This window comes from Rhinolophus sinicus, linkage group LG03 (assembly GCF_036562045.2).
Source record: "Rhinolophus sinicus isolate RSC01 linkage group LG03, ASM3656204v1, whole genome shotgun sequence".
In the NCBI taxonomy this organism is placed as follows: domain Eukaryota; kingdom Metazoa; phylum Chordata; class Mammalia; order Chiroptera; family Rhinolophidae; genus Rhinolophus; species Rhinolophus sinicus.
This window is the reverse complement of record NC_133753.1, coordinates 34,126,481-34,144,478: the sequence shown is the minus strand read 5'-3', so window position 1 is coordinate 34,144,478 and position 17,998 is coordinate 34,126,481. Positions and strand designations below refer to the sequence as shown.

At 35.8% G+C, this 17,998-nt stretch overlaps 1 protein-coding gene across 3 annotated transcripts in view; it reads left to right on the top strand.

The window, feature by feature from the left end:
• The window catches only part of SLC38A6 (solute carrier family 38 member 6), a 47,966-nt gene extending 32,831 nt beyond the window's left edge, over positions 1 to 15,135 (top strand). For all 3 annotated transcript variants that reach the window (XM_019750774.2, XM_019750775.2, XM_019750776.2), the window contains 9 exons: positions 434 to 492; positions 4,916 to 4,981; positions 5,236 to 5,289; positions 7,170 to 7,249; positions 7,601 to 7,701; positions 11,615 to 11,739; positions 12,909 to 13,053; positions 13,161 to 13,255; positions 13,436 to 15,135. In XM_019750774.2, the coding sequence (XP_019606333.2) occupies positions 434 to 492; positions 4,916 to 4,981; positions 5,236 to 5,289; positions 7,170 to 7,249; positions 7,601 to 7,701; positions 11,615 to 11,739; positions 12,909 to 13,053; positions 13,161 to 13,255; positions 13,436 to 13,516 (806 nt within the window). In that variant the 3' untranslated portion in view covers positions 13,517 to 15,135. The remainder of the gene's footprint in view (positions 1 to 433; positions 493 to 4,915; positions 4,982 to 5,235; positions 5,290 to 7,169; positions 7,250 to 7,600; positions 7,702 to 11,614; positions 11,740 to 12,908; positions 13,054 to 13,160; positions 13,256 to 13,435) is intronic.
• The last annotated feature ends 2,863 nt before the right edge of the window (positions 15,136 to 17,998 follow it).

Genomic DNA, 17,998 nt, shown 5'->3' with positions numbered 1-17,998 from the left:
GAAAAAAGAAGGGAAATAATATTAAGGGGCTTTGAAAGTTCACGGTACCACATTTTTAGCAGATGGGTGGCGGTTGTGCATAATTTTGAGCTTGGACTTAGTTTAGGTTGTTCGGCCTTCAGCCCTGTCTAGTTAACCTATTACTTGGTTTGCAGTAGTATTTTGTCTGCCCCACTAAAATAAAATCTTTACAGCGGAACATTAAAGAGCAGCCTTTCCTTACAGTGTACCATTAGTGGTAAGCCAGTTCCAATTCTGCTGTACAGAGCTACATAAATGATCTGTGACAGATAGTTGGAATGTTGTTATTCTCAGCCCTAAGCCCCAGATACCAAACACTGTAATAGAAAACATGCCCAAGATGTATAGCTTTAGCTGTACTCTGGGATCATTTTCCTTATAAATTGCTTTTTATTTTACTGTTATTTTACAGGCTTTCTTGGCTACACAAGTAGTTTATCATTTTTCTTTATGGTGTTCTTTGCTCTTGTGGTAAGTTTAAAATATAGTGTATTGCTTATCTCCTCACTAAAATTGAACTCATTCTGTTAATGTCTTTTTTTTCTTTTCTTTTAGCTCTGTTTTGTTTTGGGGAGGTATCCTATTTTATTTCAGTGTGTTATTAAAAGCACTTTTATTCCAGAAAATTACTTCCTTCATTTTATCTATTTTGAAGAGGCTTAGCTAGCGCAGCATTTCAAATTCAATGTCTCTTGTGGTTAACTAGAGAGGAGAGCACACCAATTCTATTAAAACCTTAGATGGAGTATAATTCTTTGTGTAGGTTGTGTATCATTTTATTTCTGTACAGTACTGTGTGTGAATGTGTGTAGGGGTAGTCAAGCATGAGAATCAGGCTGGTTTTAATTGTAAAATCAGTTTGATACTAGTCATCCTAATTTTGAAACTTTGTTCCATTAATGAAACCAGAGCTTCTGGGATTTAACCCTTGAGATCTACTAGGAACTGAGGTGCCTGAATTCTGTCTGGTCTGGTTTATTCATCATAGATAAGTTTTGCTAAAAAGAAAATTGCAAAGAAATATTTTTCTTTACATGTGGAATATGTTTTCTTATTTTTAAAATTAGCTTATTTTTATTATAACAGAAAAAATACCAGATGGTAAAATTAATTTATTTCAATATTTATAACATAAGTTAATATAATGATAAAAGATAGTTTGAATTTCATATTTTCTTTTAATTCTTCTAATACAGATTTTAACATTCCAAAGATAGTATCTGTGTGAAATTTTGAAAAAATCGTTTTCCTCTTTGTATAGTTTATTCTGTAGTATGTGTCAAAACTAAGGTAGGATTAAACATTTTAAACTTGCCAAAATGATGCATATCTAAATGGCTTGATTAAACTCTTAAAATCATTAAGTTTGATTAAACTCTCCCTTGTTAATGAGAAATAAATAAAAGAAAAATGCGACCCAAAAGAGCAAGATAATACATCAGTAGTTAAACCATATTATATAGCCAGATTTCTGTGCTGTCAAAACAACGTAGGATGTATTTAACTTATGCAGACTATCTCCTGGGATAAAAGGATAAAACAACTTAGATTATTTAAGTGAGGTGGAAGTGACGCTAGTTTCAATGAACAGAAATAGTTATACTTTGATGAATGTTCTTGAAACTAAAATACTTCACAGTGTTTACATTTAATCATTTGTTGACTTTATCAACATTAAAATCATTGCCCTTCCCCCTCAAATTGTCTGACTGACTGTATCTTACAAGTAAGTGAATTGAACATATACTTTCTGCAGATTTTTTTCTTTCAATTTTATTGAGATACAATTGACATACAGCACTGACTGTATAAGTTGAAGGTGTACAGCATGGCTTGATTTACATATATTGCGAAATGATTACCACAGTAGGTTTAGTTCACATCCATGAACATGCACTTTTTAGCCCCCACAATGAAGAGGGAAACAAATATTTTCATCATAATTTGATTGTTGAGAAGAACTACATGTTAGAAGTGGCCTGTGTATGCAAATAAACATATGGATGCTAAAGAAAGTCAGTGTAGATAACATTGAATTTTTTCCTCACAGGTAATTGGCAATGCAAGCATTGCACAGGTAGGAGTGGTTTGGTTTTTATAGCCAATAGTTTGAAGCAGGTAAAATGTATTGATACGATGTATCTATTGTACATAGTTTTCACAGTATTCATATCTGTCATTGCAGATACTCTAATTCTATGCAGGTTTCTGCTGTAGTGTCATATAGGAATAATACCCTTATTCTGCGTTTATTGTAATGCTTCACAAACTATCTGCTCAGATTTTTGCCTGTGAGCACTATTTAAATTTGGTCCTCAATGGGACAATGAAGTGACACCATACACTTTTTTTTAATGCTCTTTTTAACTGGCATATTTATTTTAGAGTCTCTAAGTATTAGGTTTTGAAATACATAGTAGTTGGGGAAGGACACGTATATATTCACCCAAATTTATTTTGAAAGACGCCAATTTTTTCATTGATTGTTTTGTCAGTATGTGTTTGTAAATCTGTTTAGCATATTACATTTTTTTTAAATCCAGAAAACTTAAATTACACTCTACAAATAATGCAAATCAAAACCTATACTCGTATCTGTTGTTCCAGATCCTTACTTTGCATAAAAAATTTTAACATCAAGTTTTGCCCCCTCTGAAATATCTAAAGCTTGAAAAATAAATTTTATTTTAGCAGTGGCTCAGAATGATGGTAACCAGATAGATCTACCTTTTTTGGTCTGTTTTAGAACACAAATGTATTTCTATTCTTTCCAAAAGTTCTGTCTGAGTACAGATTAGTGTTCTGACTTTAATAAGTCAGTAACCAAAATAGAGAATGATTGAATGGATTTTAGTCAGAAGCTTTCTTCCTACTGAGCAGTATGCTAGGCATTGTAGAATTATGGGAATTTCACCTGGACACTACTCAAGGATCTGTCAATCTAGTAGTAGGTGAGATAAGATAAATTTACTAGAAAAAAAATAGAGAACAATATAGGCAATACATAGTTAAGTATTGATTTATTTGCTTCAGAATAAGAATTGCAAGAGTTGAGAGGAGAGAAAGGATCACTGAGAGCTGAGTAAAGGAGGATGTGGAAGCAAATAAAACTTGAGCTGAGCATTGAAAGAGGGGAAAGCTGGGAGCAGAGGGAAAGAAGGGCCTTTTATGCAAATGACCCCTGGAGTTATCTTCTCACCATGTTCTGTCTTCTCCCTGAGCTAGGATGCCCTGTTCCTCTTTGTTGTTGGGTACCTTCCATTCCTGTTCTGTACTTCTGCTTTATAGGAGATCACTTCTATCCACCCTAGTCCATTGTGCAGGCATGCATGGGGTTGGGATGTATCTCTGCAGAGAAATTAGCTATAGAACTGAATTACATATTTGTATAAAATCAGGCTGCTAATTATATTTCTAATTAATGAGAAATAATGATTATATTGCGTTTTGGAGCAAATGTTTTGAACTATTTTGATTTGCAAGCCTAGTAATAACAGCTGATAAAATAAATGCAATATCTCACATAACGACCTTAATCACAGTACATGGTACACAACAAGTGCTCAATAAATGGCTGTTGCTGCCACCACCATCACTGTTAGTAAGGGGGAATGTGAGACACTGAACTAGGAGCAGGGCTAAAGAGAGAGACCAGTAACACAGCGTTGCTTCTCTAGCTTCCACCCTACCCCATCCTCATCCTTTTTTTTTTTTTAAAGCATATCAGAAAAAGAATGATGACATTATTACTTTTGATTTCTTTCTTTCCTCTTGGTAAGTTGAACATTTAGTTTTATTACATATTGAAAATTTATTTAGAAATGTCAACACAATTTGCCTAGTTTATCCTTATAATTCTTCCCCCAACCCCTTGGTGAAGGTTTTAATGAAGAGTTAGTCTTTAAGTTCACTCATTAACTTAATCCTAAATCCTAAAAGTATATGTTTTCCTTAGATTTGTTTTATCACTGTATAAAATCTTGGTTGAATTAGTTTTAAATCCAAAACTAGATAAATACCAAAATAGAACTAGGAATAGGAACAGTATTTACTTATTGGTCTCCTGCAAAGGACAAATGCTTCCTTTATTCTCCCCTGCCCCTTTGTATGCTGGGCTTTAGCCTGGAGCAAATATTTACAGAGTAATTATGTGCCCTGAAACCACCACAACAATGGTGATGTTGACACAACCACAACTATAGGTCTAGGAACAGGATGGCCATAATTAAGAGTAAAATCCTGAAACATTTTCATTTCCATGATTATTTCTGGGAAATGGCATCCCTCTGGATTTCTTTTTATTTTTTTTAAATTTATTTTTAACAGCTGGAGTTCCCTAGCTATGTGTTATCATTCTTAGCCAGTTTTATCCACATTCCCTGAAAGTAATAGAAGTCTGAACAAAGCAAGGAGGGACAGTACTTACATATCAGAAATCTCTGAGCTCACCCTTTGAATAAGGTCTCTACTTATTTCTGCCTGTGGCCATTTCCAAAATGGCTATTAATATTTTTCTATCTGCTACTGATGCCAGGTCCACAAAATCACCATATTCTTGTACCATTATCACTAAAAACATTATGTTCCCATTTTGATTTGCACTTTTTTTTTTAATGCCTTGATGCTATTAGGGTTTTGAAAGTTGACATAAGAGTACTCTCAGCCTTTAATGGGAAATTCCCACTAACCAGATATGCAGTACCCCTCATAACCCTGCCATTGGGACCCATCCTAACTGGGGAAAATCATCTGAGCAAAGAATCTTCTGTTAGCTCGCATGTGATTTGGCGTGGGTGTTAGATTAATTGAAATAATGCTGACCTATTTTAAATCAAATTTTAGTCATGAATTTTATAAGAAAAAATCTGAGTGTTGATTCGATTTATTCTTACAGGTAATAATTAAAAAATGGTCCATCCCTTGTCCTCTGATATTAAATTGTAAAGAGCAATACTTCCAGGTAATAGTTTATATTTTCTTTTCAGTTTCTTCCTCTTTTAGTTTAAGCTAAAGAGAATAAAAAAATAAGTAAGACTAATAATGATTTTTCCCCACAATAAATGGAAAAGCAATGACTATATTGCATTTTGGAACTTTGTTTTGAAATATTTTTATTTGAAAGCCTAGTAATAATAAACTCATCATGTTTGTTGATGTATTCTGACTTTTAATGACTGTTGGTTTCTCTTTTTCCCCCTCAATCCTCTTAAACAGATTTCAAATGCTACAGATGATTGTAAACCAAAGCTCTTTCATTTCTCCAAAGAGGTGTGTAAGTTATTAACAGATACTTTTGGTTGGTTTTTCACATTTCAAGTTTTAAGAGATTTGTGTAACAGGGTCTCTTAGGTCTTTGTACCTGTAAGTAATTAATTTTCATGAAAGTGCTAAGTATAGGGTTGCCTACCAGAAGAATAATATTATTTAACACAGGGTGGCCCATTATGAAACAGCCACCTTTTTTTTTTTTGGCATGCCTTTAAATGGAGCCTGTTTTAAATGGGCCACTGCCTAAAAGAACAGATTTACCAAATGTCTGGTCTGGCCAATAAGGTCCTCTGTGGATACAGACTTCCTGTTGCCCTCTGGACTTGTAAAGCTAAATAGCCAATTATATCAAAAACTCCTCCCTTGTGAGGAGAACCTTGGTCTGTAGCTAAACAGCCTCATCATTGGACCAGCTAGTGAGCCCTGCCAGTAGGTCTTCTGGCTGACATTCCAGCAGTGAAATTTATGATGCCTGGAGCGGAGAGCAGAAGGCCAAGTCCCCTGGCCTCGTCTGAGAGACCTAGGATGCTGGAGATGTCTGCAAGAGCGAGTCTCTGAGCATCAAGCAGTGGCAACAGGAACTGTGATCTGTGTGATCTCTACCATTCTAGGAGAGCTGGAGGTCTTCCCTGTTGCTGCAAGTTTCTTCATCTACACGTTTTGGTTCTGCTGAAAAGCAGAATACTAGAATCTAGACACTAGAATCCCCTCCACTCGTGTGCAGTTCTATTAGTGTAGCATATTAGTGTGGTAATTCCTCCATGCAGAATTTTCCTTTATATCCCCAGTTTTTACATGAGAAATGCCTCTCTGGTCCCACAGGGGAGGTTACCACATCTTTTACATGGTAAGGGCCTCCGTGTGCCCGAAAAGATCTCGGTCGGGTAGTTGACAAGCCAGGAAATTAAGCAATCTAGGAAAGAGAGTTTGTGAATTAAACTCTCATTCCCCTAATCCAGCCCCAAGAAACACTACAGCTTTCCTTCCTCCCAATTCCCTTCAGATATTTAAGGAGGCATTATATCCCAAGATAGGTCTTCAGTCATCTGGAACTTCTTTTGCTGAAGAGGCTCAAGTTAGGGGAAATTTTTTTAGAGTAGAAAAAAGAAAGTAAATCATCACCATCCATTTTATAAAGACACTATTTTCATTTACATGGTAACTTTTGTTTGCCTAGTAACTACCTCTGACTCTTAAGTATTCTAATTAAAGAAAAACAACTTATGTTTGTATATTGGAGTGGATCTCTAAGAATTTGTCAGTCTAGTATAAATCTGTTCATTCCAACTGAAAGACTCTAGCCAGAGATTCTAAGGATGTGATTCATATTTTCAGTATTCCCTTAGATTAAATTGGTGATATTTCCTTGGATTGAGTTGGTGAAAGCAAGTTCAAAAGCATTAACAATTATTACTACTTAGGGTAATAAGATGTTTTTAAGTTTCCTAATGCATACATTAGGCAAGACTGAGAATTACAATACAGTTATTTCTAAGATGCTATTATTTTGAATCTTACCTAAATATTATTTATCTCACCTAAATTATTTTTATCTTACCCAAATAATATAGAAGCAGCAGTGATTATAGTAAAAGTAACATAGTGCAGAAGCCAGCCAATAAATATCTAACTGGTACAGACAAGCCATCTATCAAGGAAAACATTTGCTGGTGAACGTAGTTGTGTCTCTCTTTGAAAAAAACAACAAAAACAAACAAACAAAAAACTCAACAACCTATTTTATAGAGATGATTTATGAAAAAATGAAATAAGTTTAACCAAATTGACCTTTTTTTGAAGAACTGAACTTATTGTCAAATGAAGTAGTGGTTTCAACAGAGTAGCATTTAATAATTTTATCTTAAAAAAATTTTTTTCAGAGTGTTTATGCTATACCAACCATGGCTTTTTCATTTCTCTGCCATACCTCCATATTGCCCATCTACTGTGAACTTCAAAGGTACCATAGAATCCTGGAATATTTTAAATGTATTAAGTATGTCTTTTTACTTCTAGGACTTTCAGATTGGATGACAGTCTCCTTTATGAGTTCTTCCCTCCCATCACTGGGTTCTAACTATTAGTTTAAAATAAAACAAAGCAACCGAAAGTTAGTTCTGTCCAAGTTGAGAATGTTTACTGGAAGCGTGACCTTTGTGCAGTAATTTCAAATCAGGAATTCTGGTGTATAGTTATTAATGAACTAGGTCTTGAATGATTACGGGATACTCTTGATTAGCTTGGGAGACATTTGTTTCCGTAGATACAGTTCAGATCACTGATTTCTACTTTTGCCATTTTTGTCTTTTAGCCCTTCAAAGAAAAGAATGCAGAATGTAACCAATACAGCAATTGCTTTAAGTTTTCTCATTTATTTTATATCTGCACTCTTTGGGTACCTCACTTTTTATGGTAAGTATGTTATTTAATTATAGATCACAAAATAAATTGTTCCATAGTTGATCTCACACTTGAATATGGACTTTATTTCTGTCTTTCCTTAGTAAGTTAATTTGTTCAGGCCGCCAGAATTCACGGCAACACTGTGATAGCTCTATGGGCCTTAAAGAATTGATTTTCTTTCTCTTATGAAGGTAGATCAAGGTCAAGATTAATAGCTTTATATGAAAATTTTCTTAAACACCTGATGAAAATGTCAGGCTAAGGGACATTGATGTCTTTCTATAAGAAATGTGCAATAATTATTTAATTTTTAAAAAATGTTCTAGAATAAATATTATTTTTGATAGACTCTAGTTCTCTATATTAATTCAAAGTCCACTCATTAATCCAAATCTGCTCTGCATTTTTGTACTGATGTAGAATAAGAGTGGTAGAGCTCTGTGTATACCATCAGGAAAAGCATTATTTCCAACATGAGCATAGTTCACTGCTGGATGCACTACAAAGAAAATCAAAACAGATCGTTAAGCTTTTTGATCATCGCTAATGAAACAAAATTCTTGAAATACAAAGCTCTATTTTTGGTTGTTGTGTTTGTTAGTTTTTGTAGAGACTTGAGCTCAGTAAGACTTTGTTATATCAATAAGATACTAGGGTCTTTGTCGAGATTCAGCAAAAACAGTATAGCAGAACAGCTGTATATTTTTCTAAATTAAAATTACCATCTGGCCCAAATACTGTTATATTTAGGGATCCTAAACATTGAGGAAAAAGTCCAAAAAATGGACCTCTCCTCCTCCTCCCTGTAGATACATAGAGCTAGCTATCTGGAAGGAACCTCAAAGGGCCTACGGCTCTCCAGGATAGCTGAGAAATGGTTACATACTTACCGTAAGATGCTTAGGAGCTGTGTTAAACTGTAAGAAAGCTCAGATGGAAAGGAAAGTGGAGGACCCATGGATGCTAATACATTTATTGAGCTAACATTTATTATGTAGGTGCCAGGTATTTATATACACTGCCTAGTTTAATCCTGTGACAACTATGCAAGGATAGGTTCATATAGGTTGAGTAATTTGGCCGGATACCGCAGCTAATGAATAAGATGGGACTTGAATCCAGTTTGACTCTCTCCAAAGCCAATGCTGTTATTACTATGCTGCTTCCTCAGGAATTAGAAACCAGATTTCCTCATTCCAAGTCTTTGTCAAAGTGAACTTTTGGAAAACCTGGCTCACTTACGCTCCATGCATATCTCTATATCTATCTATCTATCTATCTATCTATCTATCTATCTATCTATCTTCAATCATTGCTTGAACACAGAGGCTAAACAGTTTCATCCTGTAAATGTTTCCTACACAGGGATTTTCCTGGTTCTCAAGTAAAGCTGTTATGTTGTCTCTGACTTAATCCTTCTCTGCCAATGCAAATTCTTCAGAGTATCCACATTTTATATAACGGAGAAATACACATCCAAGAAAAAGCACGTGGTAGGTGTGTGTGTGTGTGTGTGTGTGTGTGTGTGTGTGTGTGAGAGAGAGAGAGAGAGAGAGAGAGAGAGAGAAGAAATTTCTTATTCAAAGACAGAAGAAGATTCAGATACCGATTTGCTGTTCATAGTGGTTTTCTTTGGGGTTGTTAATCATAACTAGGGGAAATCTTTTATGGTATATTTCTTACTGGGACAATAGTAGGTTCTCATTCTTGTAGAAAGAAATTGCTAATTAAGCCTGAGACCTTATTCAAGAGGGTCACAAGTTAATGTCTTCAACTCATTTTATAGATGAGCAACTAAAACCCATACAGGTGAAGTAGCCTGTCCCACAATTAATGGCAGGTCTCCTGAATACTAATTCAGTGATCTTTCCTCTGTTCTGTGGTAATGTTTATAAACTTCATACCCAGTGTGCTAATGTGTATTAAACAGGACAGCCTACTGACTTCAATAGCAGATGCAACTTGCAGAAATCATTGTCAGGTCCTTACTGAGATTTGCAGAGATTTTTCTGAATCCAGAGCAGCGTGTTATACTCTGTTTCTTACATATGTTAAGCCTCAGCTAAGAACACAGAGCTCACTGCGTCAGAAGAAAGGTTTTAATCCTGGGAAAGTAGAGAGTGGGCATGTAACATATTTTGAATATATAATAAATCTAGTTCTTCAGGCTTCTGGAACTGTTTGGGGTCCTTTCATCCAGAGCTCCCAAGGCTTAGTTAATACTTAAATTGTCAGATTGAAGTGACCTATAAACATATACCTAGATTAATAATATTGGCTCTGATTGCCAATGTTAAAACATTATATGGTGAGGAATAAAAAATGTTTCTCTGGTGAGCCAGGCCAATGCCAAAATGTTCCATAATAGTAAGATCATTTAAAAAGTCTATGAGGTTATTAAGCAGTAAGTGTTAATAGTTTATTTTTATGGTTCAGAAAGTGGAAATAAAATAGTTTGCCATATTTCTCTAAAACTCACAAGTATCTCACAGATTTGGGAATAAAATCCAGCTATAATCTCCTACTCAGTCCATTGTTGTCCCACATTGTGTAAAGTATGTCTTTGATAATTTAGACAATTACTTTCTTCCCCATTTCCATAATCTCTAGTCTAATTCAGATTCTCGGTACCTCTCTGTGATTATGACAGTGGCCTTCTAACTGTTATCCCTGTTGTGAGTCTCTTTTCCTTCCAGTCTGCCCTGCTTAGTTCAGATCATAATATACTATTCTTCATAAGTTGTTGCATCTCCGTGGCCTACCGGATTGAGTCCAAGCCTTATAAAGAGTTCCATTGCTGGGTCTTAATGCATTTGCAGCCTTACCACCCACTACTCTTTACACTACAGCATACTCTGTTTCAGCCAATGTAGTTAGGACTCCTGGGCTACTCATTTTCTCAGGTGCATATTCCCGCCACTGCTTGAGGGCTTCTGCTAGTGCTGGTTCCTTGCTCCTAGAGAGAATCTCTTCCCCACATCTTTTCGTGTCAGCACACATACATTAACTCATTTAATGTTCTCAGTAACTCTATAGATCAGCATATTATTGTTTCCATTTTACAGATGTAAGAACTGAGAGACTTGGAGAAGTTAGGTTGCTATTAATTCGTGGGAGTTGAACATTAGTTTGTGTGGTCCTGGAATTCAAGCTCTCCTGCCATCCTGCTGCTCACTATGTCATGATGACTCTTCCCGAGCCTTCCTGGATTTCCCTCTTTCTCACCCCAAAGCCACATTTATCTTTCCCTGTTCAGAATCACCATAGCTCTTTATTTAGATCTTTTTCTGCCACTTACGTGTGTATCTGTGTTTATACACTATTGTATGTGTGCATTCATCTCATCTCCCCTTTAAATTTTAAGATCCTTGAAAAAAGAGGTGTGTTTGATTTGTTTTTTATTTCCTCCAAAGCATCTTTTCCAAAATGTCCACTCTCAAATTCAAATAGCATCATTCTGTGTTAAGTACAAACTGATCTTTCCCTACGAGGCAGAGGTATTCAAAGTTCTTGAATACCCTCTCTTTTCGTACCCCTTGTCTGGCGTGGGGTGAGGAAGACATTGGGAGAGTGGAAGAGCACCGTGGAGCAGAGCATGGCCTCGTACAGATTCTGTCACTGCTTCCCTCACTGGCCTGCTCAGCAAGCCATTTCCCTCAAACTGCACTCTCATGAAAGATGAATTCACAGATGCACTGTCAGTGAAGCAGGTAACATATACACAACTCTGAGATTCTAGAAAACATTGTGGTATTGAGGAAAAGGTATTGGCTTTGGCACCAGAAAAACGCCCGAGATCGATTGGGTCCAGGGAATCCCAAATCTGTTAAGATCCATTTGTGCAAAGGAAAATAATTTTGCTGTTATTGACATCTTAGTAGTTTATAATGTGATCCTTATTGTTATTTTTTTACATTTACAGATGAAGTGGCATCAGATCTACTACAAGGTTATAGTAAATACTTGCCACATGATGTTGTTGTCATGACTGTGAAGCTATGCATACTGTTTGCTGTGCTTCTGACAGTCCCTTTAATCCACTTCCCTGTAAGTACTCTTAAAGGCTTTGTTGCTTAGTGTAGCAGCTCCCTAATGTGGCAACACTAATTCTTTGCAGACTAGAATGTTTGACTCACATTTAGTCTTGTATATCTTATTCATTTGTCAAGTAATTGATCAAAGACCTCATACTTGCATATGGCCCCATGAAAGCACAAAAATAACAGTGAGCCACTAAGCTAATTTGTGCCTTTGGAGATTTAGTTTAGATTTACGCTCTCCCACAGCATTGTTTCCAACTTAGAGAGTATAGTTCTTCCCAAGTTTGGGGAATTTTTTTTTTTCCCCTTTAATTCTGTATTCCATTTTCAAAAGAATGTGCATGAAGAGGAAAAAGTAAAGTCAGCAAAAATATGCTCCTCCTGGTTGATTGTAAATTTATTTTCACATAGACATTCTAGTTTCATCTTAGTCAAAATATTTTATTTGCTCTAGAATTATAATTGAAGGGGGTGAATGGATCTTTTTTTCTGCACTTAGTTGCCATCTGTAAGAATCTTAAGAATTTCTGAGAAAATGGAAACAAAGGCTTTGGGTATAAATGCTTCTGCATGGATGTCTTGAATTCCTAAACAGTGAGTTCCTTAAGAACTGGGCCTTCGAGATTTTTTTGCCTCCTCCCTATGCAGACCGCAGTGCCAGGAGTGCAGCGGGGGCTGGGTAAACATTTGTGGGACGTGACCGCCCGCTGCCCGCCTGAGCAGTGGGAAGTGTCATGAACTAGTTTTCATATATACATGCTGTGAAACAGATAATATAAAATAAAACAGTAAATGGTATTTCTTTCTCATGGCAAGATTTCTTTTTCCGTTTTAAACCTTTTGTTCTTCTATCTGTTGAATTTAATGAAAACGATTCTCTGAGATTTCATCACACAGTGTTATTGTCAATAATTTTGAAAATTATGCAACCTTAAGAAATTGCATGTGAAAGGTTTTTTTCAAGAATTCAAGCAAAATAATTTTATGAAGCTCACACAAATCTATATTTCTTAATTCATGTATAATAAACACGATAATAGTTTGTTATATTTTTGGAATCTAAATGGCTTAGGGGACAAAAATATGGTTACTGTACTATACATGTGTTTTCCTAAGTGAGTATTTTAGCTTTGACACTTTCTCTTGATTAAATCTGTTTTTCTTTATGTTATACAGGCAAGGAAAGCTTTAATGATGATGTTTTTCTCCAGTTTTCCATTCTCATGGATTCACCATTTTTTGATCACTCTAGCACTCAACATTATCATTGTCTTACTTGCAATATATGTTCCTGACATTAGGAATGTATTTGGTGTAGTTGGTAAGTTTTCCATTTCAAAAAATCCACATAATAAAATGGATAAAATTTTCAGCCAGCCTCACACCCAAATTTCGAAATAATCCTCTTTTTCCCCCTCCCACTTAAAGGTTCGAGTACATCAACGTGTTTGATTTTTGTATTCCCGGGACTATTTTATCTTAAACTTAGCAGAGAGGATTTTCTCTCACGGAAAAAGCTTGGGGTAGGTTGGTTTTTGTTTGTTTCTTTTAATAACCCTACTTTAAGAATACTTTCTCATTTTATGATTATTTTATCAACTTCAAGAAAGTTAATGTATTTTGAACTATGACATAATTATTGGACAGGGTGGAGGTTTAAAACATACTCTAATTTTTCTTTATCTTTTTCCTTATTTCCACAGGCTTTTGTTTTGCTCATCTTTGGAATTTTGTTTGGGAATTTTAGTTTAGCGCTCATCATTTTTAATTGGATTAACAAATGAAAGATGTATTTTCCCACTTCTTATGAAGAATAATTTGCCTCCACATGCAAAAAGGAATAGCTCTGGAAGACACCTTGGCTGAATCCTCTATAGATGGGTTAACATTTTGGAAACATTATTAACAGAAAAGTGGAACAAAACAGGAGTGGGTAGGAGAAAGTAGGCTCAATAGCAATTTTAATCAAAATAAGAAACAAACTCAAAATGCTCTTAAATATAGTAGGTGAATCTTGTTTGTTTATTTGTGGGCCTATTGGTTTTCTAAATCAATAGACTTTATTTTTTATGGTAGTTTTCATGTTTACAGAAATATTGAGCAGAAAGTACAGAGTTCCCATGTATCCCTTCACCCCAACACAGCCGTAGTTTCCCATGTTATTAACATCTTGAATTAGTGTGGTTCATTCATTATACTTGTTGAGCCAATATTGATACATTATTATTAACTAAAGTCCATAGTTTACATTAGGGTTCACTCTTGATGAAAGCATTGACAATCACTAATCTTTTTACTGTCTTCATAAAAACTATGAGCCTTTTCCAGAATGTCATATAGTTGAAATCATATATTAGCTAACCTTTCAGACTGGATTCTTTGACTTAACAATATGCAAGTAAGTTTCCTCCATGTCTTTTCATGGCTTGATAGCTCATTTCTTTTTATTACTGAATAATATTCCATTGTATGGATGTACCACAGTTTTTCCATTCAACTGTTGAGGGACCCCTTTGGCTGTTTCCAGATTTTGGCAGTTTTGAATAAAGCTGCTATAAACATTTGTGTGCAGGTTCTTGTGTGGACATAAGTTTTCAGCTTATTTGGGTTAATACTAAAGAGCACAATTACTGCATCGTATGGTAAGAATATGTTTAGTATTGTAAGAAACTGCCAAACTGTCTTCCAAAGTGGCTGCACCATTGTGTGTTTCCACCAGCAATGAATGTGAGTTCCTGTGTGTCCACATCCTCTCAGCATTTGGTGGTGTCAGTGTTTTGGATTTTCGCCATTCTAATGGGTGTGTATTTGTATCTTGTTTTAATTTGTATTTTCTTATGACTTATGATTTTGGGCATCTTTTCATATGCTCTTTGGCCATCTGTATATTTTCTTTGGTGAGGTTCAGCTCTTTTGCCCATTTATAAACATTGGGTTGTTTTCTCCTTGTTGAGTTTTAAGCATTCTTTATACGAGTCCTTTATCAGATATGTGTTTTGCAAAGATTTTTATCCCCGTCTGTGGCTTGTCTTTTCATTCTCTTAACAGTATCTTTCACAGAGCAGAAGTTTTTAATGTTATTAAGTATACGGAGTCCATCTTTTGTTTGTTTTTTAAGAAATCAGTGTGTTAAGCTTATATACAAAATCGAATGTTAGCCTGTGGATTTGTGTTGTCAGCATCCATCAATAATAACAAAACTGGGGGATTACTCCATTTGGTATTTTGCCCTGCCTCCAAATCCTGTCTAACAAACTTTTGTGATTTTTCTCTGTTGTTCATTATGAGATCGAGCTGTGATGACCATCTGTGGATTTTAAAGTTCTCTGAGCTTTCTTGTTTGTCACTAAAACATGCAACTTTCTACTTGGCAAACAGAGACAAATATTGATGATTTATGTCATATTTTGTTTGGAGGTTATAAATCATTCCAGTCTTCCTGTGGAGATGGCTTATTTCTGGTTGGAAACCAGAAGCTAGTTCTCTTCGCCCCATGAGTATTCTATGTAAAGGGCACTGCTAGCCGCCTACCAAAGCCAGGGTGTATCAGTAAAAGTGTAATTCCACCCCTGGGCACATGTAAAGTAGGGAATGGCATGCAAAGTGCCAATTTGCATGTATGGAAATCCACACTTTTGCAGGTGCCCCCTTGCTTCCCACTTAGGAAATGGACTGAAAATTTGACAACTGGACTTCTTTTTGAGTTAGGATACTTCTCTGGCAACTTGAGATCAGCAAGGTATAATGGAAAAAGTCCAAGTTTGGGGGTTAGAAAGACTTAGATTCAAATTTCAGTGAGTTTAGGCAAAACTACTTAACCTTTTTAAGCTTCCACTTTCACATAGGTATCAGATGGAGTTAATACCAATTATATAGGGTTGTGTTGAGAGGATTAAATGACCTTGTATAAATTAGGTACAGACTGAAACAAGCTCCCTTAATAGATTAGATATTTATCCCCTTTCTCCCATCCTGTCATTTAGAACAGTAAAGTGTATTTGCTTTCAATCAGGGACATGGAATTTCTTCATCTTCCATCTTGCACAACTAATATGTTTAGAATCTTTCTCTTGCCTTCACTCACAGGGGAACTGGCCCCATGTGCATTCTTTTTAGTGCTTTCCCACAGTTCTACCCCAGCTGTACTCTCCTACTAATGCCTTCCTGAAACTAGGCACTTAGCATGGTCCCAAGGGCATAGCCAGATATGGCCTCCCATGTGGCTTCAGGTCAGCTAGAGCCCATCAATCTGATAAGCTCATTCTTGTACCCTCTTTTTATGAAATTATAGATCCAAATGCAAATAGGTGTTCAGCTGCTTAAATAAATCTAACTCCAGTATTACCAAAATAACCCTAAATCTGCAACAGATGCAAGGATGCCCCCTGGGGCAAATGTTAAGTGTGATGACAGCTGGGCATCAATTAATACATTTGTCACCTGCTCATGGGATAGGACTATGGGAGGTTTGGCAAAGGGACAAGTAACCCATTGAACACTCTGCACAAAACTTAGTTGATACCAAAAGAAATTATTTGTACAGGTGTTTATTTTTATTTTACTTTAATATTCTGCCTTATCTAGTTGCCTGTTTAGAGTCACAACTTTCCCTGTGAGTTTGGAAGAAGCTAATAAGGTGGCTAGTAAGTGCAGTGCCCTCTGCACCAGGATTACCTAAAAACCTTGTTCACGTACTCCTCAGCCTCTTTCCTGGGAAATATAGGCCTTCTCATTATGGGCTCAATGTTCATAATTTATTAGGTAGTAACTATTTAAAATAAAACTAAGTAAAGCACAAAATATATACTTTTCCAACACTTGGAGACTTGTTTCCTAAATTAAAAGATGAGGTGCTGAGAATATAAATTACTTTCGTATGTTGAAGGTGAATGTTTACATTGTACTTTTTTTAGAGGAATGTTTACTCATGAGCTTAGCATTTAAATGGTTAAAACAAGCCTTTGAAGTTAACACTCCATTAAGATGAATGGGGGTAATTCACACCTCTGCTGGTGCTGTATTACTTCAGTCTGGCTGTGGAGAAAACAAGACAGCAGTAGGTTGATTTACTGTGTGAAGGCCCTTTAAACACCCAAGGTCTGGAAATCTTTGTGTTTTTTCTTTTTTTCTTTTTTTTCACCTAGAAGCAGAATCTGAAATTCTGCACAGTCTAGGTATAGAATTGAAGTCTTGAAAGTACCATAGATTCTCTACTATCTGGCAATTTCTAACTGGCTTATTTGCTTCTGTACTCTAGTGTTTCTTCCTACCATGGCACCTTTTAAATTCAAGTTTAGTAATTCACCAGTGGAAAAGCAGAAATCAACCATCCATTTTCAGGTCAACTTTACACATATCTTTAAATTGGTTATGAACTAATCTTCGGCCTTCTAAAAACTATCATTTCGCAAAAATCTCATGTTCTGTATTTGCTGGTATATAAAGTATCTACCTGTAAACACTTTTTTCTTCCTCGTTTTTTTGGGGGCTGGGGGGAATGGATGTGGGTGAAATGAGCAGAGATCAGTTGAGAAAGATTCATTTCTCAGTATGTTCTTTGCACCAGGACTATTTTGTATTTGAAATGTGTATTATCCCCATTGGTGGAAGTGTTGTAGCCATTTGACTCAGAAATCGTTTTAGAGCCTAGGAATAAGGTTAAGGTTAGGTGAACATTGTATGAGATGTTAATGAATTTGGAAGATCTCTTTTTAAGGTAAAGAGATTTTTTTCTTCTGCATTCTCTGCCCTGTGTATTTGAGGATCAAGTTACTAGATAATCTGTGGGTAGCTGGGTGTGGAGAGTATTTCTATTTGGGCTGTTTCTCATGCCAACATTGCCAGGACAACATTGCCTGTACTTAGAGGGATGGAAAATAGATGCTAGAAACAAAGGGACCCAAACAATTAATTTTAACCTGTTTTTCTTTTTAGTATGTTGACAGTACCCTGTGGCTGTGTTAGAATTGGCCCTATTGGAAACATACTTTGTTTCTGCAAATTGCTCTGGCTAAATATTAGGTGTCATAAGTTTTGGTCTTAGAACTTCTGAGACTTTCTATAGCACTGAGAAATTTGCTTTTCTAATTTAAACACACAATTTATTCATTTTTTCTACTATAATCCTTCCATAGTCTTTTCTTTTTAAATTTTTATTGGTGTGTTTTTCCAGGACCCATCAGCTCCAAGCCAAGTTGTTGTTTTCAATCTCATTGTGGAAGGCACTGGTCCATGTGGGAATCGAACCAGCTACCTGGGTGTTATGA